This window comes from Carcharodon carcharias, chromosome 2 (assembly GCF_017639515.1).
Source record: "Carcharodon carcharias isolate sCarCar2 chromosome 2, sCarCar2.pri, whole genome shotgun sequence".
Classification (NCBI taxonomy): domain Eukaryota; kingdom Metazoa; phylum Chordata; class Chondrichthyes; order Lamniformes; family Lamnidae; genus Carcharodon; species Carcharodon carcharias.
In genome coordinates, this window is record NC_054468.1 from 102,619,453 (window position 1) to 102,644,434 (window position 24,982).

The following is a 24,982-nucleotide window of genomic DNA, read 5'->3' on the forward strand; positions in this document are numbered from 1 at the left end:
AGGGAGGAGATTGCTAGGGCCTTGACAGAAATCTTTGTATCCTCACTGGCTATGGGTGAGGTCCCAGAGGACTGGAGAATGGCCAATGTTGTTCCATTGTTTAAGAAGGGTAGCAGGGATAATCCAGAAAATTACAGGCCGGTGAACCTTACGTCAGTGGAATGGAAATTTTTGGAGAAGATTCTTCATGACGGGATTTACTTCCATTTGGAAGCAAATGGGCGTATTAGTGAGAGGCAGCATGGTTTTGTGAAGGGGAGGTTGTGTCTCACTAACTTGATCAAGTTTTTGGAGGAAGTAACAAAGATGATCGACGATGGAAGGGCAGTGGATGTTATCTACATGGATTTCAGTAAGGCCTTTGACAAGGTCCGTCATGGCAGATTGGTACAGAAGGTAAAGTCAGGATCAGAGGTGAGCTGGCAAGATGGATACAGAATTGGCTTGGTCATAGAAGACAGAGGGTAGCAGTAGAAGGGTGCTTTTCTGAATGGAGAGGTGTGACGAGTGGAGTTCCGCAGGGATCAGTGCTGGGACCTTTGCTGTTTGTAGTATAAATAAATGGTTTGGAGGAAAATGTAACTGGGCTAATTAGTAAGTTTGCAGACGACACTAAGGTTGGAAGAGTTTTAGATAGTGAAGAGGATTGTCAAAGGATACAACGGGATATAGATCGGTTGGAGACTTGGGCGGAGAAATGGCAGATGGAGTTTAATCCGGGCAAATGCGAGGTAATGCATTTTGGAAGGTCTAATACAGGCAGGAATTATACAGTAAATGGCAGAACCCTTAAGTGCATTGACGGGCAGAGGGATCTGGGTGTACAGGTCCACAGGTCACTGAAAGTGGCAACGCAGGTGGATAATGTAGTCAGGAAGGCATATGGCATGCTTGCCTTCATTGGCAGGGGTATTGAGTATAAAAGCTGGGAAGTCATGTTGCAGCTGTATAGAACCTTGGTTAGGCCACATTTGGATTATTGCGTGCAATTCTGGTCGCCACATTACCAGAAGGATATGGAGGCGATGTGGAGGAGGTTTACCAGGATGCTGTTTGGTCTGGAGGTTATTAGCTATGAAGAGAGGTTGGAGAAACTCGAATTGTTCTCACAGGAGTGACTGAGATTGAGGGGCGACTTGATAGAAGTTTACAAAATTATGAGTGGCATGGACAGAGTTGATAGAAGCTTTTTCCCAGGATGAAAGAGTCAATTACTAGGGGACATAAATTTAAGGTGAGAGGAGAAAACTATAGAGAAGATGTGCGGGGCAAGGTTTTTATGCAGAGGGTAGTGAGTGTCTGGAATTCACTGCCAGAGGAGATGGTGGAAGCAGGTACGATAGTTGTGTTTAAGAGGCAGCTTGACAAATACATGAATAGGATGGGAATAGAGGGATACGGACCCCGGAAGTGCAAAATGTTTTAGTTGACGGGCATTATGATTGGCGCAGGCTTGGAGGGCCGAAGGGCCTTTTCCTGTGCTGTAATTTTCTTTGTTCTTATTGAACAAATTGTCTTTAACCAGTGACAAAGGAAAGAATAATGAACTGCTAATTTCTAACTTTACAACCTAAGCTCTACCCCTTCTTAAATCTCTATATAAACACACAAACAAGGCACATAAGACACACAAAAACATGGATGAATGTGTCCCACTTTATTACAATGGAAACACTGAGGCCTTTGAGTTTCACCTCCACCCTCAGTACCTTTCTTCCTGATCTGGGGAGGAGATCTCAAGGTATCCTCAGCTATTCATTCTTTACGCTGGCTACTTGCCTTCCTTCCACTCTCCCACTTTCTGACCTTTTCAAATTTATGAGAGTGATGGTAAAAAGTTTTAGTTTTATGGATCAACTCATCATCATCAGCCATTACTGCTGCCTGTCTAGCAGTTGCAACAATTGATCTTCAACATGGGTTCTTATTACAGAAGGTAGGGAGTTTTTAAATTCTCCCAAGGTCTCTCTAAGAACTCCACAGGCAGTTTCAACTCCTTATGCTCGTATCCACCTGTCAGAACTACTTTGCCTTAACCCTTTCAAATTCAATATAAGTTTGCCCAGGTTGTTTCCTTAAACTTTGAAATTTTTGTCTGTATGCTTCAGGGACCAATTCATGTGCACTCAAAATGACCTTTTTCACCACATCATAATCCCTAGGAATCTCCTCTGACAGTGAAGCATAAATTTCCTGTGCTCTACCTGTCACTTTTCTCTGCATGGGCAATGTCCAGTTTTCCTTTGGCCCTCATCGGTTTAGCTATTTGCTCAAATGAAATAAAGAATGCTTCAACATCCCATTCCTCAAATTTTGGTAGAGCTTGTACGCATATAAATACCTCCCCACTGGGTTGTGATCTGGAAATAAGTCCTGCCTCACCTACTGGTGTCTCTTTTTTAACTGCCAGCATTTTAAGCTGGAATTCTTTCTCTTTCTTTCTCTTTTTCTTTTTCTGTTCTTTTCTTTTCAAGTTTGTTTCTCCATTTCTAACTCCCTTTGAAGTAGTCTCTCTCCTCCATTTTCTTTTTCTATCTCTGTCCTTTCTGCCAGTTCCCTTTGCTCTTTCTCTTTCCTCTTCTTTTTCTGCTGCCTCTAGTTCCAATGCTTTTATTTGCAACGGAATTTGAACCTATTCTAATGAACCACTTGGAGAAGTCAGTCTCTCAGGCATTCCTTCCAATTTCAAATACTGCCATCTTTTCGATTATCTTAGCCTTCTTAGCTTTGGCAAGCAATCCTACTCTTAATTTATTTGCTAATTCAATTAAGCTGGCTTTTGGGATCCCTTGTAAAATTGTCAGGGACATCTCTCCCACTTGTAGGAAAACTTTAGCAGTTTCCAGCGCCATCTTATTTTTGACAGTACAGACCTGGTGTTTCCTTTTAGCTTTTATTACTTACTAAATCTGCACCCAAATCATCGTTGTTTTTTGTTCCAAAATATCTTGGTCAAGCCCCCAAATTTTGTCATGACTCACTGGGGATAGTGCGCTGTAATATCAAGCCCCACTGCTCCCAGAGCCACAACAAATGTGAAAAAGTTTGACCAACCCACCTAGTTGTTTAATTTAGGTTAACAGAATACAAAAGCACCAGGTTTGTAAACTTAATAAATAATTGTTTATTGAACAAATTGTCTTTAACCAGTGGCAAAAAAAAGAAATATCAGCTGCTAATTTCAAACTCTATAACCTAAAATCCCTGTGTACACACATACAAGACATATAAAACTCACAAAAACATGGATTTTAAGGATGAGATAAAACAGTTCAATAGCACCAATTCTGGAGTACATGATTCGATGGGTTGATTTTGATCAATGCCTTGCAAATTCCTTTCAGTTCTTTATTAATGACATAAGGTGGTCTTCCAGCACTTCAGTATTTCGTTCACTGGTTGAGCACTTGCCTTTTAGTGTCTCTAATGGTGATTTTTCCTCTTTGCCCCTTGACTGGGGTTTTCAGAGAGAGCAGGTTATAGAGGTATGAGGAGAAAAAGCTAGTTAGCTATTGTAGAATTACTAGAGTTTTATACATACAGGAGAGAGAGGTTTTAGGTCATTTTTCTTCCAGGCTAGGAGCTATTCTGCTGCACTGCTCTCACACAAACCCTGGTCACCTGGTCAGGAGCCAATTAAAATGTTGCCAGGCAGCCCCCCCCATCAGACCAGCCTTCTCCTCAGCACCATCCTGTCTTTCATGGCACACTCTGTCCCAGGACAGCAGCATTGTATATATCCCTTGCACTGTTCCAGTAAACATGTCCTTCAAACTGCAGTCATTGTAATTTTAATTCACAGTCCAACAGAAACAAAAAGATATGTTCTTTACAAAATTACTAAATTGAGCTAGCATCTACTACTACTTGTGGGGGTGATTTCCACACCTTTTACTACCCTTTGTGAGTAGAAATGCTGCCTAACTTCTGTCTTGAATAGGTTAGCTCTGATGTCCCCTTGTCCTAGAATCCCCCACCAGCAGCAAAATTTTCCTCCATTCATTCCTTTTGAAATTCCAAAAAGCCTCAATCAAACCACCATGTAACCTTTTTATATTTTCAGGAATACAAGCTTATTTAATGTAATGTCTCCTTATATTTTAACCCTTGGAACCCTGGCAGTGTTCAGTAAATTGATCTGCACTCCTTCAAAGGCCAACATTTCCATTCTAAGGTGTGGTGACCAGATTGTTCAATGTTCTCCAGATTTAGTTTAATCAGGGCTTTGTATATCTGCAGCAGTGCTTCCGCCAATTTTATATTCTACCCCTCGAGTAAGAAAGGCCTACATTCCGTTCAATTGCTTTTTGTACCTGACTATATTTTAGTGATTTGTACACATGACCTCTAAACCCCTTAAACTGCCATTTTTCTTAGCCTTTTGTCATTTAAAAAAAACACGCCGATTTATCCTTTTTGGCCCAAAAGGAATGACATTACACTTGGTTGCATTGAAGTCCATCTGGCATAAATTAAGTGAGTGAGCAAAACTATCAAGGTAATGTTAAAACCCTGTCTACACTATTACTGTGCCACCAATGTCCTTGAATTCGTCAAACGTAGGTATATGACTCTCTCTTGTGCTAATTACGTCTTTAAATATAAACTTGCAGCACAACACAGCTCCTTGTAGGACACCACTCGCCAGTTCCTTCCAATTCAATACATTCACACCATCCTTGCTGTCTGTCTTCTACGACATAACCAATCTCCTAACTCGGTCAATAATTCACCTTTTATTCCGCAAACTTTAATGTTAGTGGCAAGAACAACATTATTGAATGCCTTCTGGAACCCCAAATAAACTACATCCATACTTATTCCCCTGTCTAGTACTTTAGTTACTTCCTGTAAAAAATCCAATTACGTTTGTTAAACAAGACCTACCAATTACAAATCTATTTTGATGCTCTCTTATTATAAATGGAGGCAGTTTCAAATTCCATCTTTGTGCTTGGCTTCCTAACAGTTGATGCTGTACACACAGCACCCACTACCTCCACCCGTGTGTTCTACATCAGCGTTGGAGTTTGCTGTGCAGTCATATTCTTGGTGGCAATAATACTGGCCGTTCTGCACCTGCACAGCATGAAAAGAGTGGAACTCGATGATAGGTGAGTGGCTTTCAGTTTAATGTATGATTTCCGAAGGCATGCATTATGATGTGCGTTTCAATTTTTAAATGGAAATATGATTTAATATAGTAGACAAATCTCATTTACGATATAGTACGTAATGTAATAAAAACTGAAAATGCTGGAAAAACTCAACAATTCTGGCAGCATCTGTGGACAGAGAAACAGAGTTAATGTTCTGAGCCTGTATAACTTCAGAGCTAAAGAGAAATAGAAATGTGATAGACTTCATACTGTTTAAGAGGGGGTGGAGCAAAATAGATGGTGGGAGTCAGGAGAGATTGTTTTAGGTCCATTACATCTTTGTCAAAGGTAATTGTTTTTATTCATTTGTGGGATGTGGGCATTGATGGCTAGGCCAACATTTATTGCCTATCCTTAATTGCCCTTGACAAGGTGATGGTGAGCTGCCTTCTTGAACCGCTGAAGTTCATGTGGTGTAGGTACACCCACAGTGCTGTTAGGGAGGGAGTTCCAGGATTTTGACCCAGCGACAGTGAAGGAACAGCGATATATTTCCAAGTCAGGATGGTGAATGGCTTGGAGGGGAACTTCCAGATGGTAGAGTTCCCATTTGTCTGCTGCCATTGTCCTTTAGATGGTAGAGGTCGTGGGTTTTGAAGGTGCTGCCTAAGGAGCAGAACTGCAGAGCTTAGATCTGATCCATTGGTTGTGGACCTGCTTAGTTCTGTCTATCATTTGCAGCTTATGCTATTTGGCACACAAGTAGTCCTGTGTTGTAGCTTCACCTGGTTGACACCTCATTTTTATGTATGCCTGGTGCTGCTGCTGGCATGCCCTCCTGAACTCTTTATTGAACCAGTGTTGATCCCCTGGCTTGGTGGTAACGGTAGAGTGGAGGATATGCTGGGCCATGATGTTACAGATTGTGATTGAGAACAGTTCTGCTGTTGCTGATGGCCCACAGCGCCTCATGGATGCCCAGTCTTAAGTTGCTAGATCTGTTTGAAATCTATCCCATTTAGCACGGTGGTAATGCCACATAACATGATGAGAGGGTATTCTCAATGTGAAGACAGAACTTTGTCTCCACAAAGATTCTGCGGTGGTCACTTCTACTGATACTGTCATGGACAGATGCATCTGTGGCAGGTAGGTTGGTGAGGATGAGGTCCAGTATGTTTTTCTCTCTTGTTGGCTCCCTCACCACCTGCCACAGATCTAGTCTAGCAGCTATGTCCTTTAGGACTCAGCCTGCTCGGTGGTGGTGCTGCTGAGCCACTCTTGCTGATGGACATTGAACACCCCCACCCAGAGTACATTCTGCGCCCTAGCCCCCTTCAGTGCTTCCTCCAAGTGGTGTTCAACATGGGGAGCACTGAGATAAAAACAAAAAAACTGCGGATGCTGGAAATCCAAATCAAAAACAGAATTACCTGGAAAAACTCAGCAGGTCTGGCAGCATCGGCGGAGAAGAAAAGAGTTGACGTTTCGAGTCCTCATGACCCTCCAGTTCTGTCGAAGAGTCATGAGGACTCGAAACGTCAACTCTTTTCTTCTCCGCCGATGCTGCCAGACCTGCTGAGTTTTTCCGGGTAATTCTATTTTTGTTATGGGGAGCACTGATTCATCAGCTGAGAGGGGATGGTAAGTGATAATCAGCAGGAGATTTTTTGCCCTTGTTTGACCTGATGCCATGAGGCTTCATGGGGTCTAGAGTTAGATTGAGTACTCCCAGGGCACCTTCTTCTCAACTGTATACCACTGTGCCTCCACCTCTGCTGGGTCTGTCTTGCCGGTGGGATGATGTCTGGGACATTGTAAGGTATGACTACCTTGTTGCTTGCCTAGTCTGTGAGACAATTCTCCCAATTCTGGCACTAATCTCCAGATGTTAACAAGGAGGACTTTGCATGTTCGACAGGGTTGCTTTTGCCATTGTCGTTTCCGGTGCCTAGGTCAGCGCCAGGTATTCTGCCATGTTTCATTACTTTTTATTGACTTTTTAGAAGAGTGATACAACTGAGTGACTTGCTAGGCCATTTCAGAGGGCAGTTAAGAGTTCACCACCATGGACCTGGTGTCAAATGTAGGTCAGACCAGGTAAGGATCACAGATTTCCTTTCTAAAAGGACATTAGTGAAGCAGATGGGTTTTTTAATTCATTCATGGGATGTGGGCTTCATTGGCTGGGCCAGCATTTATTGCCAATCCCAAGTTGCCCTTGAGAAGGTGGTGGTGAGCTGCCTTCTTGAACTGCTGCAGTCCATGTGTAGGTACACCCACAGTGCTGTTAGGGAGGGAGTTCCAAGATTTTGAACCAGTGACAGTGAAGGACTGCGATATATTTCCAAGTCAGGATAGTTGGTGACTTGGAGGGGAACTTCCAGGTGGTGATGTTCCCATCTGTCTGCTGCCCTTGCCCTTCTAGGTGGTAGTGGTCATGGGTTTGGAAGGTGCTGTCTAAGGAGCCTTGGTGAATTCCTGCAGTGCACCTTGTAGATGGTATACACTGCCACTGTGCGTTGATGATGGAGGAGTGAATGTTTGTGGAAGGGGTGCCAATCAAGCAGGTTGCTTTGTCCTGGACAGTGTCGAGCTTCTTGAGTGTTGTGGGAGCTGCATTCATCCAGGCAAGTGCAGAGTATTCTATCACACTCCTGACTTGTACCTTGTGGACAGACTTTGGGGAGTCAGGAGGTTATTTACTCATCACTGGATTCCTAGCCTCTGAACTGCTCGTGTAGCCACAGTATTTATATGGCTCATCCAGTTCAGTTTCTGGTAACCCCCAGGGTGTTGTTAGTGGTCGATTCAGTGATGGTAATGCCATTGAACATCAAAGGGCGATAGTTAGATTCTCTCTTGCAGGAGATGGTTATTGCCTGGCACGGACGTTACTTGCCACTTGTCTGCCCAAGCATCGATAATGCCCAGGTCTTGCTGCATTTGGACATGGGCTGCTTCAGTATCTAAGGAGTCAAGAATGGTGCTGAATGTTATGCAATCATCAGCGAACATCCGCACTTCTGACCTCATGATGGAAATAAGGTCATTGATGAAGCAGCTGAAGATGGTTGGTCTGAGGACAGTACCCTGAGGAACTCCTGCAATGATGTTCTGGAGCTGAGATGATTGACCTCCAACAACCACAACCATCTTCCTTTGTGCTAGGTATGACACCAACCAGTGGAGAGTTTCCCTCCCGATTCCCATTGACTCTAGATTTGTTTGGACTCCTTGATGTCACACTTGGTCAAATGCTACCTTGATGTCAAGGGCAGTCACTCTCACCCCACTTCTGGAATTCAGCTGTTTTGTCCATGTTTGGACCAAGGCTGTAATGACAATCGACAATGGTTTCACGGTCATCATTTGACTTCTAATCCAGATATTTATTGAATTCAAATTTCAGTATCTGCCGTGGTGGGATTCGAACCCAGATCCCCAGACTGGATCTCTGGACTACTAGTCCAGCAACAGTACCATTATGCCACTGTCTCCCACTGTGCTACTGTCACATCTGCTGAATTTTTCTAGCATTTGCTGTTTTATTTTAGATTCCCAGCATCTGCAGTTTTTTTTGCTTCTATCACAGTATTTACTGTTCTAGTGAATGGATATACGATTCCACACAATGTTTTTTGTTCTAAATGAGGTTTGATGAGATCATTTTCAGTTGGCTTCTCATTACTTTATATTTTTTCCGTTGCTTGTTAGTTGTCCCTTCAGTAGCAGTATAGGTTAATTGAGTGGAGGTGCTGTGGCCCACCTGAAATTGTGGGTTTCAGTGGTGCATTCAATAACAGAAATAACTGGTAATAAATCTAACTTTCCTTTGGTTAGGCCCATGTCGGCTGCAATGTTTGCTAATAATCTAGTTGAAGAATGTAAGTTTAATTATTACAATGTTTGGTACATCCTCATTCAAATGTAAAAGACCCTCTCCATTTCTTTCAAAAAGAAGCAAGTGTTACTGTAAGTATGATCAGATAAAATAATAGGTATAGTCTGCACACTTCCAGGACTTAAGGATATGTTGAAGCCTTTCAAGTATAAATTATGGCCTTAAATAAATTCAAAAATAATTCTTTCTGCTGTATCCCACTTTGACAATTATAAGTAATTGGTAAACAATTCACCAAAACACTCTTAGAGGGAAGATTTGCAAGATGCCTTTATTTCCTTATCTCCTAAACTTTGTCTCTTAATCTTAGAGGAAAGAATATTTGGAGAGTGCTTTCTGTTTAAAGTACCTCTGATTCCAAGCCCATTTCTCATCTCTGTATAAAATGGAAGTAAATGTATGTTCTAAAAGATATCACCCTTAAGTCCACCTCATGGAGGCTCACCATTTCTGGCTTTTTGCCTCTCTGCTTCGCTCCTCTGTTGTAATGTATAACACTAGGAGGGGTGCATGCTGGAATGAATCTGTTCATCACAGTGGATGCTGATACTTGGGACAAGTCTGATAGTTGGTCTACAGCTACAAACCACAAGATAATAAACCACTGGCTTGCTATGTGGTATATTTGACCAGAAATACTTTTAATATTTGTAGAGAAGTGATGAATTGTTCTACATAAAACCCATTTTTGTAAGAAAAGGAAAAATTTGCAGGACTATGGGAAAAGGCAGGGTAGTGGCACTTGGTGAATTGCTCCTTCAGAAGGTCAGCACAGACAATGGGCTGAATGGCTGCCACCTGTGCTGTAAGCATTCTATGATTCTAAATTGATGCCACCTGGTCAAGTTATGAATGAGATAATAAAAATTTCAAATGGAAATACAGTATATACTGAGTTGCTAATGTGTAATATAATGAGTTTTGTCTTTTGTGTTGTCAGTATGAGTGAGAGTGGAAGCTCTCAGGGCCTGTCGCAACCCTCTACACAGACCACACAGTACTTGAGAGCTGATACACCCAACAATGCAACGCCTGTCACTAGTAAGACTTTCTTCATTTGGATAATTAGAGACTATATTCATGCTTTCTTTTTAATTGTGGGCCAAGCTGATTGTAGAGCTAAATATCAATCATGTTTTGAAATAAAAATTTTGTTACTCTGCTTTCCTATTGATAAAACAAACATTTTGCATAGTTAAATAGTACAAGGTAAAACCTTCCCCAAGTGAACATAACCTGGATTATCCAGGTGTTACGCTGTGCTTTTCCATCTCTGATCGTAACTATATTGTATAATTTTACTGATTTGTCTGTTTCAAACTGAGACCAGGATTTGAAGTTTTTTTTGTGCTAGCTTCACATTACTCAGATAGATTTATTTAATTTTTTTAAAAATATATTGAAGTGAAAAGAAAATGTTGTCTCTGGGTAAGACAGAGTGTTGCTTGCCAGCCAGCTCTATTAATGTGCATCGCCTGTAAAATCAAGTTAGGTTACACATCAATAACATGCAGCTCGAGTCTACTTAGCCTGCTCACATTCAGAATGATAGCTTGTCCCTGGTTACATCACTATCTACAAAATTATTACTGATACTCAATTATTATAAAACCAAATGAGGATGCAAAACATTGTCAAACTGTTTTCCACTTCATCTGTTGTCTGAAAGAGTTCAGCTGGGGTGGTTCCCTGAGACCAGGGGCCAGTGATAGCTCTCGGGGGGTGGCAGGGGCAGCAGTATGAGCCATGAAGTGAAGAGACGTCAGCCTCAATTTTAACCCATATCTCCCAACCCCATCCCCAACACCCCACAACAGTTAAAATATTAGAATCCTGCCACATCCAGTCATGAATGGTGGCAAACAATTAAATAACTCAATGGAGGAGGAGGCTCCACAAATATCCCCATCCTCAATGTTGGGGGAGCCCAGTATATCAGTGCAAAATATAAGGCTGAAGCTTTTGCAACAATCTTAAGCCAAAAGTGCCGAGTGAATGATCCATTTCACCCTCCGGAGGTCACCAGCATCACAGATGCCAGTCTTCAGCCAATTCGATTCGCTCCATGTGATATCAAGAAATGGCTGAATGCACTAGCTACTGCAAAGGCTATGGGTCCTAACAATATTTCATCAATAGTACTGAAGACTTGTGGTCCAGAACTTTCCACACCCCTAGCCAAGCTGTCCCAGTACATCTACAACACTGGCGTCTACCTGGCCATGTGGAAAATTGCCCAGGTATGTGTTGTACACAAATGGCAGGACAAATCTAAACCGTCCAATTACTGCCACACCAGCCTACTCTCGATCATCAGTAAAGTAGGAAAAGGGTCATCAGCAGTGCTATCAAGTGGCACTTGCTTAGCAATAACATGCAAATCCCCTGTGGCTCTCCCCCTCTCTAACACGTATACTATTTTGAATACTATTGGGGGGGATGTCCTATCAGGGGAAATCAGCAGTAGTAGTCAAAGTAGTGGCACCACGGCTGTCTCTGTTGTTCAGCAGTGGGGGTCAAAGCACAGAAGAGCAATTGTCATAGGGGACTCTATAGTCAGGGGCTCAGATAGGCGCTTCTGTGATTGTGAAAGGTATGTTGCCTCCCTGGTGCCAGGGTCCAGGATGTCTCTGATCGGGTACGGGACATTCTGAAGGAGGAGGGAGAACAGCCAGAGGTCGTGGTACATATTAGTACCAACGACATAGGCAGGAAGAGTGACGAGGTCCTGCAGCGGGAGTTCAGGGAGTTAGGCAGAAAGTTAAAAAAGCAGGACCTCTAGGGTTGTAATCTCAGGTTGAACAGATGGTGTAGGAAGGAGGGTTTCCGATATCTGGATCATTGGGATCTCTTCCGGGGCAGGTGGGACCTTTACAAGAAGGACAGATTGCATCTAAACTGGAGGGGCACCAATATCCTGGCTGCGAGGTTTGCTAATGTCACACGGGAGGGTTTAAACTAGCATGGCAGTGGGTTAGGAACAAGAGCAATAGACCAGCAGGTGAAATAAAGGACTGGAGACCAGTGAAAATGGCCAGTAGGACTAAGAGGAAGGGCAGGCCGGGAGAAATTACTGAACACCGTGGGACTGGGGGTCTGAAATGCATTTGTTTCAATGCAAGAAATATAACAGGCAAGGCAGATGAGCTTAGAGCTTGGATTAGTACTTGGGACTATGATGTTATTGCTATTACAGAGACTTGGTTGAAGGATGGACAGGATTGGCAGATAAACATTCCAGGATTTAGATGTTTCAGGCAGGATAGAGAGGGATGTAGAAGAGGTGGGGGAGTTGCACTGCTGGTTAAGGGGAATATCACAGCTGTACGACAGGAGGACACCTCGGAGGGCTCATGCAGTGAGGCAATATGGGTAGAGCTCTGGAATAGGAAGGGCGCAGTCACAATGTTGGGGGTTTACTAAAGGCCTCCCAATTGCTGGCGGGAAATTGAGGAATAGTGATGTGGGGAGATTTTGGAAAGATGTAAAAGCAATAGGGTTGTTGTGGTGGGTGATTTTAACTTTCCCTATATTGACTGGGAATCACTTAGTACTAGGGATTTGGATGGTGCAGAATTTGTAAGGTGCATCCAGGAGGGCTTCCTGAGACAATATGTAGATAGTCCAATTAGGGAAGGGACAATACTGCACCTGGTATTAGGGAATGAACCCGGTCAGGTGGTTGAAGTTTCAGTAGGGGAGCATTTTGGGAAAAGTGACCATATTTCAGTAAGTTTCAAGGTACTGATGGATAAGGATAACAGGAGTCCTGGGGTTAAGGTGCTTAATTGGGGGAAGGCTAATTATAACAATATTAGGCAGGAACTGAGGAATCTAGACTGGAGGCGAATGTTTGAGGGCAACTCAACAACTGACATGTGGGGGGCTTTCAAAGGTCAGTTGATAAGAATTCAAGACCGGCATGTTCCTGCTAGGATGAAGGATAAGCATGGCAAGTTTCAAGAACCTTGGATAACAAAGGATATTGTGAGATTAGTCAAGAAGAAAAGGGAAGCATTCATAAGGGCTAGAAGGCTGGGAACAGATGAAGCCCGTGGAGAATACAAAGAAAGTAGGAAGAAACTTAAGCAAGGAGTCAGGAGGGCTAAAAGGAGTCATGAAAAGTCACTGGCAACCAGGATTAAGGAAAATCCCAAGGCCTTTTATACATATGTAAAGGGCAAGAGGGTAACCAGGGAAAGGGTGGCCCACTCAGGGACAGAGGTGGGAATCTGTATGTGGAGCCAGAAGAAATGGGAGAGATACTAAATGAATACTTCTCATCAGTATTCACCAAAAAGGACTTAGCAGTCGATTTGTCTAGGGAAGAGTGTGTAGATAGCCTGGATCATGTTGAGATCAAAAAAGAGGTGTTAGGCATCTTGAAGAATATTAAGGTGGATAAGTCCCCAGGGCTAAATGGGATCTACCCCAGAGTACTGAGGGAGGCAAGGGAGGAGATTGCTGGGGCCTTGACAGAAATCTTTGTATCCTCACTGTCTATGGGTGAGGTCCCTGAGGACTGGAGAATGGCCAATGTTGTTCCATTGTTTAAGAAGGGTAGCAGGGATAATCCAGGAAATTACAGGCTGGTGAGCCTTACAACAGTGGTAGGGAAATTATTGGAGAAGATTCTTCGTGTCAGGATTTACTTCCATTTGGAAGCAAATGGGCGTATTAGTGAGAGGCAGCATGGTTTTGTGAAGGGGAGGTCGTGTCTCACTAACTTAATCAAGTTTTTCGAGGAAGTGACAAAGATGATCGAAGATGGAAGGGCAGTGGATGTTATCTACATGGATTTCAGTAAGGCCTTTGACAAGGTCCCTCATGGCAGACTGGTACAGAAGGTAAAGTCGCACGTGATCAGAGGTGAGCTGGCAAGATGGATACAGAATTGGCTTGGTCATAGAAGACAGAGGGTAGCAGTAGAAGGGTGCTTTTCTGAATGGAGAGCTGTGACTAGTGGAGTTCCACAGGGATCAGTGTTGGGACCTTTGCTGTTTGTGGTATACCTAACTGATTTGGAGGAAAATGTAACTGGGCTAATTAGTAAGTTTGCAGACGACACCAAGGTTGGAGGAGTTGCAGATAGTGAAGAGGATTGTCAAAGGATACAACAGGATATAGATCGGTTGGAGACTTGGGCGGAGAAATGACAGATTGAGTTTAATCCGGACAAATGCGAGGTAATGCATTTTGGAATTACACTGTAAACGGCAGAACCCTTAAGTGCATTGACAGGCTGAGGGATCTGGGTGTACAAGTCCACAGGTCACTGAGAGTGGCAACACAGGTAGATAATGTAGTCAGGAAGGCATATGGCATGCTTGTCTTCATTGGCAGGGGTATTGAGTATAAAAGCTGGGAAGTCATGCTGCAGCCAAATAGAACCTTGGTTAGGCCACACTTGGAATATTGCGTGCAATTCTGGTCACCACATTACCAGAAGGATATGGAGGCATTGGAGAGGGTGCAGAGGAGATTTACCAGGATGCTGCCTGGTCTGGAGGTTATTAGCTATGAGGAGAGGTTGGAGAAACTCGGATTGTTCTCACTAGAGCGACAGAGATTGAGTGGCGACTTGATAGAAATTTACAAAATTATGAGTGGCATGGACAGAGTAGATAGTCAGAAGCTTTTTCCCAAGATGGAAGAGTCAATTACTTGGGGACATAGATTTAAAGTGAGAGGAGAAAACTATAAAGGTGATGTGCGTGGCAAGTTTTTTACGCAGAGGGTAGTAAGTGTCTGGAATTCGCTGCCAGAGGAGATGGTGGAAGCAGGTACGATAGTGGTGTTTAAGAGGCAGCTTGACACATACATGAATAGGGTGGGAATAGAGGGATATGGGACCCCGTAAGTGCAAAATGTTTTAGTTGACGGGCAATATGATCGGCACAGGCTTGGAGGGCCGAAGGGCCTGTTCCTCTGCTGTACTTTTCTTTGTTCTAACCTGCTCACTGACGCCCAGTTTGGGTTCCGCCAGGATCACTCAGCTCCTGACCTCATTACAGCCTTGGTTCAAACATGGACAAAATGATCTCCCTTCCATCATAAGGTCAGAAGTGGGGATGTTTGCTGATGATTGCACAGTGTCCAGTACCGTTCGTGACGACTCAGATACTGAAGTGGTCCATGTCCAAATGCAGCAAGACCTGGACAATATCCAGGCTTGGACTGACAAACGGCAAGTAACATTCGCACCACACAAATGCCAGGCAATGACCATCTCCAACTAGAGAGAATCTAACAATATCCCATTGACATTCAGTGGCCCACATCCCATGAATCAATAAAAAAACAATCATGCAACCCCACATTAATCCAGATGGACACATACGACATTGGTGTCCCAAGGGTTGGCAAAGTTTTCAGGGAACTGGATCAGGGTGTTAAAGGTTAAAGTGAAGCTTTAGTACTTGCTAGTTGCTCTTTATTCATTACTGAATGCCCTACTATCAACATCCTGGGCGTTATCATTGACCAGAAATTGAATTGCACCAGCCATATAAATCCTGTGGCTACAAGAGCAGGTCAGAGGCTAGGAATCCTGCGGCGAATAACTTGCCTCCTGACTCCCCAATGCTTGTACACCATCTACAATGCACAAGTCAGGAGTGTGATGGAATACTCTTCACTTGCCTGGATGAGCGCAGCTCCAAAAACACTCAAGGAGCTTGACACCGTCTAGGAGAAAGCGGCCCGCTTGATAGGCACCACATCCACAAATATTCACTCCCTCAACCACATTGGCAGCAGTGTGTACCATCTACAAGATGTGCTGCAGTAATTCACAAAGGACCGCTATCATCTAGAAGAACAAGGGCAGCAGACACATGGTAACACCAGCACCTGAAAGTTCCCTTCCAAGCCACTCACCATCATGACTTGGAAATATATCGTTCCTTCACTGTCGCTGGGTCAAAATCCTGGAACTCCCTTCCTAATAGCACTGTGGGTGTACCTACACCACACGGACTGCAGCGGTTCAAGAAGGCAGCTCACCAGCACCTTCTCAAGTGCAATTAGGGATGGGCAAAAAATGCTGGCCAAGCCAGCACTGCCTATATCCCATGAATCAATAAAAAACAATCATGCAACCCCACACTAACCCAGGGCGTAAACCAGATGAACAAACTTTCCACTGACTCATCGACATATTTGAATTGAATACTATAATACAATTTGGTTCTGAATTGAATTTAGCCGATACGGCATTGGTGTCCCAAGGGTCGGCATAGTTGCCAGGGAACTGGATCAGGTTGTTTCAAGCAAAGCTGTTGTTCTTTATTCATATTGGGCTACACTTAAGTTATCGTAGTTGGTGTGAGATAAATAGGGATAAATAAATAGGGATTTGCATTTCTGGCTAGCTTCCCACAGGTGCTGGACACCATTTTTTTTTACTCTTTCCCAGGATGTACACGTTGCTGACTGGGCCAACATATATTGTCCGTTCCATTTTTCTCTTGAGAAGGTGGTGGTGAGCTGCCTCCTTGTACACCCACAATGCTATTAGGAAGGGAGTTCCAGGATTTTGACCCAACGACAGTGAAGGAACAACGACATAGTTCCAAGTCAGGATGGTGTCTCTCTTGGGGAGATCTTCCAGGTGGTGGTGTTCTCAAGCACCTGCTTCCCTTGTCCTTCTAGGTGGTAGAGGTCATGGGTTTGGAAGGTACTGTCGAAAGAGCCTTGGTGAGTTGCTGCAGTGCTTCTTAGAGATGGTGTACACTGATGCTACTGTGCATTGGTGGTGGATGGGTGCCAATCAAGCTTTGTCCTGGACGGTGTCAAGCTTCTTGAGTGTTGTTGGAGCTGCACTCATTCAGGCAAGTGGAGAGTATTCCATCACACTCCTGACTTGTGTCTTGTAGATGGTGAACAGGCTTTGGGGAGTCAGAGGGTGAGTTACTCGTCACAGAATCCATAGCCTCTGACGTACTCTTGTCGCCACAATATTTATATAGATGCACACACATGAGCAGCCCTCACTGTCACATTCCAGATAGCTAGGCGGTGAACGATAGAACACGAACATCATAATTACACAGTTAAGAGTTATCTTTAGGGAGAGAAGCGGACCTGCAGGAGGAGCACAGACTGTGGGAAGTTCAGGCGCACCCTGAGTTTGGAAAAAAAAGTAAACAGTGACCACACAGACAAGCCGTAAATTGATTGTTTGGTGAGGAACTGCTCTTAGGGGTGTGTAAATAGCTGGAAATTAGAAAAACGTAAATTTTTAAACAGTCCTTAAGTTTTAATTAAGAGGCACTAGCAGAAGGGAAGTAAGAAGCTGGTGAGTCTACTGTTTTGTTTTTAGTGGTAAAGATAAATTTTGCTACTAAGGTTTAAATTAGTACAGTAAGTGGTGGTGAGGGAAGGCATTAAATAAATTTTCTTAAAAAGGAAAATTAATTAAAAATGCAGTCAGAATGGCAGGACAGGTGATGTGTTGCAGCTGCAGTATGTTGGAATTTGTGGCATCAGTGTGACCCATGGCAACCGTGTAGTAAGTGCCTACAGCTCAAGAAGCTTTGGCTCAGAGTCAGCGAGCTAGAGGCTGCACTACATACACTGTGATACATCAGAGAGGGGGAAACAGGAGAGAGACACTTCTTTTCAGAAGGTAATCACACACCTTAGGCTAGAGTCTTCTGATTTGGTCAATGGTTAGGGGCAGGAGGGTGTGACTGCAAGTAAGGCAGATAAGGGGATTAAGAAGGCATGCGTGCAGAAGCCTCAGCCCTTACAATTGTCCAACAGGTTTGAGATTGTTTCAGCTTACATGGATGAGCGTGGGGGCTGCAGAGTGGCTGAGCAAACTTACTGTGGCACCATGGCACACGAAGCCATTGGAGCAGGGGGAGTAAGTAGCAATGTAGTGGTAGTAGGGGTCAACATAGGGAGGATAGATGCAGTTCTCTGCAACCAAGACCAAGAGTCAGGACATTTGCTTAGGGCTGGATAGGAACTAGCTGTTGTGGTCCATGTGAGTACCCACAACTTAGATAGGACTAGGAAAAAGGTTCTGCTTAGGGAGTATGAGCACCAAGGGGCTAAATTAAGATTAAACTAAATTAAGCAGAACCTGAGCCAAATTGGCATAGGTTAAATAAGATTAAAGAGATGAATGTGTAGCTCAAAGATTGGTGTGGGAGAAGTGGGTTTTGATTCATGGACACTAGCACCAGTACTAGGAAAGTGGGAGATCTCTTTGGGAAGGTCTTCATCTGAGCTGTGCTGGGAATAGTGTTCTGGTAAATTGTATAACTAGAGCTTTAGAGAGGATTTTAAACCAAATAGTGATTGGAAGGGATCATGTGAAGGCAGAATTGGTAAATTGCAGGGAAATGACAAGGTTACAATTCCGATAATGACAGTGTGGTTGGAAGGGGCAGAGTGTATAAACTTAAGAGCACACCAGCAGATAAGGCCAGAGATTGCAAAGATTGTAAAAAAAAAAGAGTTAAAGGCTCTGTATCTGAATGCGTGCAGCATTCATAACAAGATAGGTTAATTGTTAGCACAGATAGAATTAAATATGTATGACCTGATATCCATTATAGAGACAAGGTTGAAAGGCTGGAACCTGAATATCCAAGAGGGTTTGACATTTCTAAATGATAGGAAGCTGGGAAGATGTGGCGGGGTAGCTCTGTTAATTAAGGATGACATTAGTATAGTAGTGAGAGATGACCTTAGCGTGATAGGGCAGGATGTAGAATCAGCTTGGATAGAGATAAGGCAGTGGCATAGTGGTATTGTCACTGGACCAGTACTCCAGATACCCAGGGTAGTGCTCTGGTGAAATTTGAATTCAATAAAAAATCTGGAATTAAAAGTCTAACGATGACCATGAAACCATTGTCGATTGTCATAAAAACCCATCTGGTTCATGATGTCCTTTAGGGAAGAAAACCTGCCATCCTCTGAAATGGCCTAGCCACTCAAGGGATGGGCAATAAATGCTGGCCCAGCCAGCGATGGCCGCATGAACGAATAAATAAAAGAAATAGAGTAAGAGGTCATTTGGCCCCTTAACAGTTGTTAGTATAGGCCCCTTAATAGTAGTGACATTGTAGAATAGAGTACAGGAAATAAATGGGACATGTAAAAAAGGTACTGTAATAATCATGTGTTCAATCTTCATTGGGCGAATCAGATTGGCACAAGTAGCCTGGAAAATTAGTCATAGAATGTACTTGGGGCAATCTTTTAGAGCAGTACATGCTAAAGCCAACCAGGAACAGGCTATCCTAGACTTGGTAATATGCAATGAGACAGGATTAATCAATAACCTCATAGTAAATGAGCGTCTAGGCAAAAGCCATCATAACATGATAGAATTTTATGTTCCGTTTGAAGGTCAAAGATTAGTGTTTTAAACAGAGTTGGCTAAAGTGAACTGGGAAATTAGGTGAAAAGGTAGTAGAGATGCAGTGGCAGACTTTTAAGGAGATATTTAATTACTCTCACTAAAGATTTATCCCAGTGAGAAAGAAAGACTCTTTGAGAAGGATGCATCGTCCATGGCTAAATAAGGAAATTAAGGATAGCATATTTAAAGAAACACTACAATTCTACAAAGATTAGTGGTAGTTTAGAAGATTGGACAATTTTTTAAGAACCAGCAAAGAAAGAAAAAAGACTAAAAAACAGGGCGAAATTAGAGTATGAGAGAATGCTCACTAATAATATAAGAACAGATAGTAAGAGTTTCTGCAGGTATTTAAATAGGAAAAGAGTAACTAAAGTGAGTGTTGGTCCTCTGGAGAGAGTGTCTGGGGAATTAATAATGGATAACAAAGAAATGGTGCGAGTGTTGAACAGATATTTTGTGCCTGTCTTCACTGGAAAAAAAAACTGGAAAACTTCCCAAAGAAACTTGAAAATCAAGACATGAAAGGGAGGGAGGAACTTGAAAGAATCATCATCACCAGGGAAAGATACTGGGAAAACTATTAGACCTAAAGGCTGACAAGTCCCCAGGACCTGATGTCCTGCATCCTAGAGTCTTAAAAGAAGTGGCTGCAGAGGCAGTGGATACATTGGTTATAATTTTCCAAAATTCCTTACATTCTGGAAGGATCTCAGCGGATTGGAAAATAGTAATAGATGATATTCAAAAAAAGGAAGGAAACAAAGCAGGAAACTATAGGCCAGTTAGCCTAACCTCTGTCATAGAGAAATTGCTAGAATCCATTATTAAGGAGGTTATAGGAAGATACTTAATTCATAATGGGATCAGGTAGAGTCAACATGGTTTGTGAAAGGGAAATAGTGTTTGACTAATTTATTAGAGTTCTTTGAGGAAGTAACAAGTGACGGGGATAAAGGGGAACCTATAGATGTTTTGTACTTGGATTTCCAGATTTCCAAAAGGCATTTGGTAAGGTGCCACATCAAAGATTGCTACACATAATAAGAGCTCATAGTGTAGGAGGTAACAAATTAGCTTGGTAAAGGATTGGTTAACCAACAGTAAGCAGAGAGTGGAGATAAGTGCATCATTTTCTGTTTCTCAATCTGTAACTAGTGGAGCATCATAAGGATCAGTGCTGGGGCCTCAACTATTTGCAATCTTTATCAATGACTGGGATGAAGAGACCGAATGTATGGTAGTTAAATTTGCCAATTAAACCAAGATAAGTAGGAAAGTAAGTTGTAAAGAGCCTGGGAACATAGAACTTAACGTATCTATACCTCTTTGTAGACTGTGTGAGTGGGCAAAAGTTTGGCAGATAATGTGGGAAAATGTGAATTTCTCCACTTTGGCAATAAGAATAGAAAAGTAGTATGCTACTTAAATGGAAAATGATTGCAGAACTTGGTGGTACAGAGGAACCTGGGTGTCGTGGTACATGAATCAGAAAAAGTCAGTGTGTAGGTACAGCAAAGGAGTCTAAGGGGAGATTTGATGGAGGCCTACAAGATTATGAAAGATTTGATAAGGTAGATGAGGAAAAGCTGTTCCCATTAGCTGATGGTACAAGGGCTAGGGGAAAACAGATTTAAGATTTTGGGCAAGAGATTCGGGGGGGAATGTGAGGAGGAACTTTTTTACACGGCAAGTGGTAATGACCTTGGAACTCTCTGTTCATGAGGGTGGTGGCAGTGGAAACAATCAGTGATTTCAAAAGGAAATTGAATGGAAATCAACTTGCAGGTTCAACGAGGATCAAGCAGGGGAGTGGGACTGACTGGATTGCTCGGTGGGGTGTTGGCATGGTCTCAATGGACCGAATGGCCACCTTACTAAATGACTCTGATTCTATAACACCTGAAAACAGTGAAATATCCAATTAATTAATATACAATGTACACTTAATAGGTGAGAGCATTTGTGATCTGCATATAATTTCAATCCATTAATTTACAGTTTGTGCATAAAACACAAAAAACATTATGCAGTTGTGCATGGCAGCTGCCATGATGTTTTCATGCTGCGGCATTCCAGCACCCCCAAAATGTTTAGACTGCGATGAAGCTGAAAGGAACTAAGGATACTCTTTTCAGCTTAAGAGAAAGTAGGTAAACACTTGAGGAAGAAAAATATTAAAAGATGTGATGAAAGGGTAGGAAAATTGGGATGAAAGTAGATATCTCCAGTGTAGAAATTTGGAGATCAAATGATTGTATTCTGTGCTTAAATTTCAATGATAAATATTGGTCTAACCCTTAATTGTAATTATACAAGCTAAATGGGATGCTACGTTATATTAGCAAAGTATAAGGCAAAGTAAATTGTATTTGATGTTTGTTTTAAGCATTGTGGAGATGCTGTCTCGAATGCTATGTGTGGTTCTGGTCAGTTAATCATCAGAAAACACTTGAAGCTGGCCAATCTAATTAAAATTTTCCTGATTAGGGAAGGAAATGGCAGAATTGATCTATCTGTGACAAAATGTTTATCTTTTAGGTCGTATTAATTAAACACAGAATTATGAATAACAGTCAATAGATTTGCAGAGTAAACTGCCAGAGAAACCATTAATATTAAGGAGTAATTCGGTTTTTAGAGGCATTTAGTTATGATTCTGGAGAAAAAGTAAAAGTCATACTATCAGATTTTTGTGGGAGTTGCTATTCCAATAGATTCTCCCTGATGTTGAGTGGTTGACATTTACACAATTGCCAAAGGGGGTGTTAGAGGGAAGTATAGCTCTGTTGAGAGAATTTGGAAACAAATTTGTAAGAGATTTCGCTAGAGATGCAGAATTTAGTACTTTTGATGAGTTCTTGGAAAATACTAAGTATGGAATATTTTCCTCACTCAAAAATTTTACTTTTTATTCATTCACGGGATTGACAGTGATTGTCAAGGCCAGCATTTACTGCCCATCCCTGATTGCCCTTGAGAAGGTGGTGGTGATGCCTTCCCAATTACAACTGATTGGCTTACTCGGCCATTTCGGAGGGCAGTTAAGAGTCAGGCACATTGTTGGGGGTCTGGAGTCACATGTAGATAAGGATGGTAGATTTCCTTTCTTAAAGGAAATTAATTGAGTTTTTATTCATAAATTTAATTTAAATTCCGCTCGCTGCCATGGTGGGATTTGAAACTATGTCTTCAGAGCATTAGCCTGGGCCTCTTGATTACTAGCCCAGTGACATTATCACTTTGCTTCCATCTCCCAAATCTCAGACAAACACACGTTTTTGTGTATCTCAGGATGCATAATGCATATGTGTATTAGATACAGAAACATAGGAGGTTAATGTGCAACAAAATTACAATAATATATTGTTGAGAATGGAGAATTATGGAGAAAAGAAAATGATCTCTTCATCTTACTCTTTAATTCCTTGTTGTTCTTCATCTTCCATTTTGATGCTCATAACTCTTGTGGATACTTTTTCCTATTTTCAATCTCTTCCTGTCCTGGAACCATAGATAAGTTACAGCACAGAAGGAGGCCATTCGGCCCATCTTATCCATGCCAGCCCAAGGACACCCAGGTGCCCTTTCTAATTCCACCTTCCTGCACCCGGCTCAAAGCCCTGCAGCTTACAGCACTTAAGGTGCAGATCCAGGTACTTTTTAAAAGAGTTTAGAGTTTCTGCCTCTAACACCAACTTGGGCAGCGAATTCCAGACACCCACTACCCTCTGCGTAAAAAAGTTCTTCCTTATGGCCCCCCTACACCTTCTGCCAATTATCTTGAATCTATGTCCCCGGTTCTAGAATTCTCCGTCAGAGGAAACAATTTTATCCTGTCCGCTCTATTTATTCCCCTCATAATTTTGTACACCTCAGTCAAGTCACCTCTCAGCCTTCTTTGTTCTAAGGAAAATAACCCCAACCTATCCAATCTCTCCTCGTAGCTACACTTTTTTAACCCTGGCAACAATCTTGTAAACCTCCTCTGCACTCTCTCCAGAGCTATTACGTCCTTCCTGTGATGTAGTGACCAGAACTGCACATAATACTCCAGTTGTGGCCTCACCAGTGTGCCTGTATATAACATGACAGCCAAAAGAAATATACAGTGGCCTGGCTCCTCCTCTGTCTTTTCTTTCTTCTTAGTGTTTCTTTGTAGCTGTCATGTGTTCCCTGATAGATGTGTTCAAAATGTGCATCCAACAATTATCTTTTGGATCTATGGACCACAGGAAGATAAGACTTCAAAAAACTGGGTTAGAGGTGAAATTGTAGAAATGACTCAATTGTAGAAATTATGCAATACAGGCAGTTGAGAGAGAAATATGGATTTGAGAGTTATTCCATTTGGATACTATCGTACACAAGCAGGTTGTTTCATTACATTTATTTTGATACATTAATATGAGCCATTACTCAAATGTAGCTATATTATTAAATGCTTATAGGACCCTTGTAAATAGACACATTTTCATGAACCTCTTAGCTGTTTGTACTCATAAATTACTCATTGAGTAGGAAATGGTTTCACATAAATCTCAATGTGATCTGTATTCTTGTTATATTTCTAAAACCATCTTCATCAGTTTAGTTGTACAGCATGTCGCAACTCTAAATAATTGTACTAAGACCAATAAGATGTAGCCTCATGCAGCTGAAGCCATGTTCATTCCATACCTGTTATCTGAGCTAGGCTATCTGTGGCTGCCATGCGGAAGAAGCCCCTGTGCCATATAACATGACGGCCAAAAGAAATATAACATTACTATGGAAATTACTCCATTTACCTGCATGTAATCAGCATTTAATAATACATCCACATCATAATAAGGAACTTGCATTACACCAATGGAACACAATAAACTCAAGACTGTTTTCCTTGTCTAATTCCTTTTTGAATGCCTCCATTGAACCTGCCTCTTGGGTAGCACATTCCAGACCTTAACCGCTAGCTGCATGAAAATGTTTTTTTCTTATGTTGCTAATACCTCTTTTGCAAATTACTTTAAATCTGTGCCCTCTTGTTCTTGATTCACGAGTGGAAACAGCATTTCCCTAACTACTCTGTCCAGACCACTCGTGATTTTGAAGAGTCTTATCAGATCTCCCCTCAGTTGTCTTTTCTCCAAGGAAAACAGCCCTAACTTCTCAACTCTATTGTTTTAAACATTTTTCCACATGCTGTGGGTGTCGCTGGCTAGGCCAGAATTAATTGCCCATCCTTAATTGCCCTTGAGAAGGTGGTAGTTGTAGTATAAAGGCTAAACAGAATGCATATTCCACTGTAATCTGCATGATGGTGTATCACTGATACCAGTCTGTCATGTGCTACTCTGACTCTCTCTCGCTTTCTCGCTCCCGCTCTCTCTCAGAGAGAGATTGGAACACACTGTGCTCAGGAGCAACGTACCTACGCTAACCTATTTAGATGTAGTGTTCGTACCAGAATATGACTACAGGCTGTGTAAAGGAAGATAGGTCACGCATACCAGTAACCAAGAACCGTGCCAAAAGCCCACATCATGGGGACTATCCAAAACATTGGTGAGCCACCTTCTGAAATTGCTGCAGCCCATGTGGTGTAGGTACACCCAT

At 42.3% G+C, this 24,982-nt stretch overlaps 1 protein-coding gene across 3 annotated transcripts in view; it reads left to right on the forward strand.

The window, feature by feature from the left end:
* ryk (receptor like tyrosine kinase) overlaps positions 1-24,982 on the forward strand; it is a 376,084-nt gene that overhangs the window by 153,530 nt on the left and 197,572 nt on the right. For all 3 annotated transcript variants that reach the window (XM_041182702.1, XM_041182703.1, XM_041182704.1), the window contains 2 exons: positions 4,970-5,114; positions 9,944-10,044. In XM_041182702.1, coding sequence (XP_041038636.1) covers positions 4,970-5,114; positions 9,944-10,044 — 246 coding nt within the window. The remainder of the gene's footprint in view (positions 1-4,969; positions 5,115-9,943; positions 10,045-24,982) is intronic.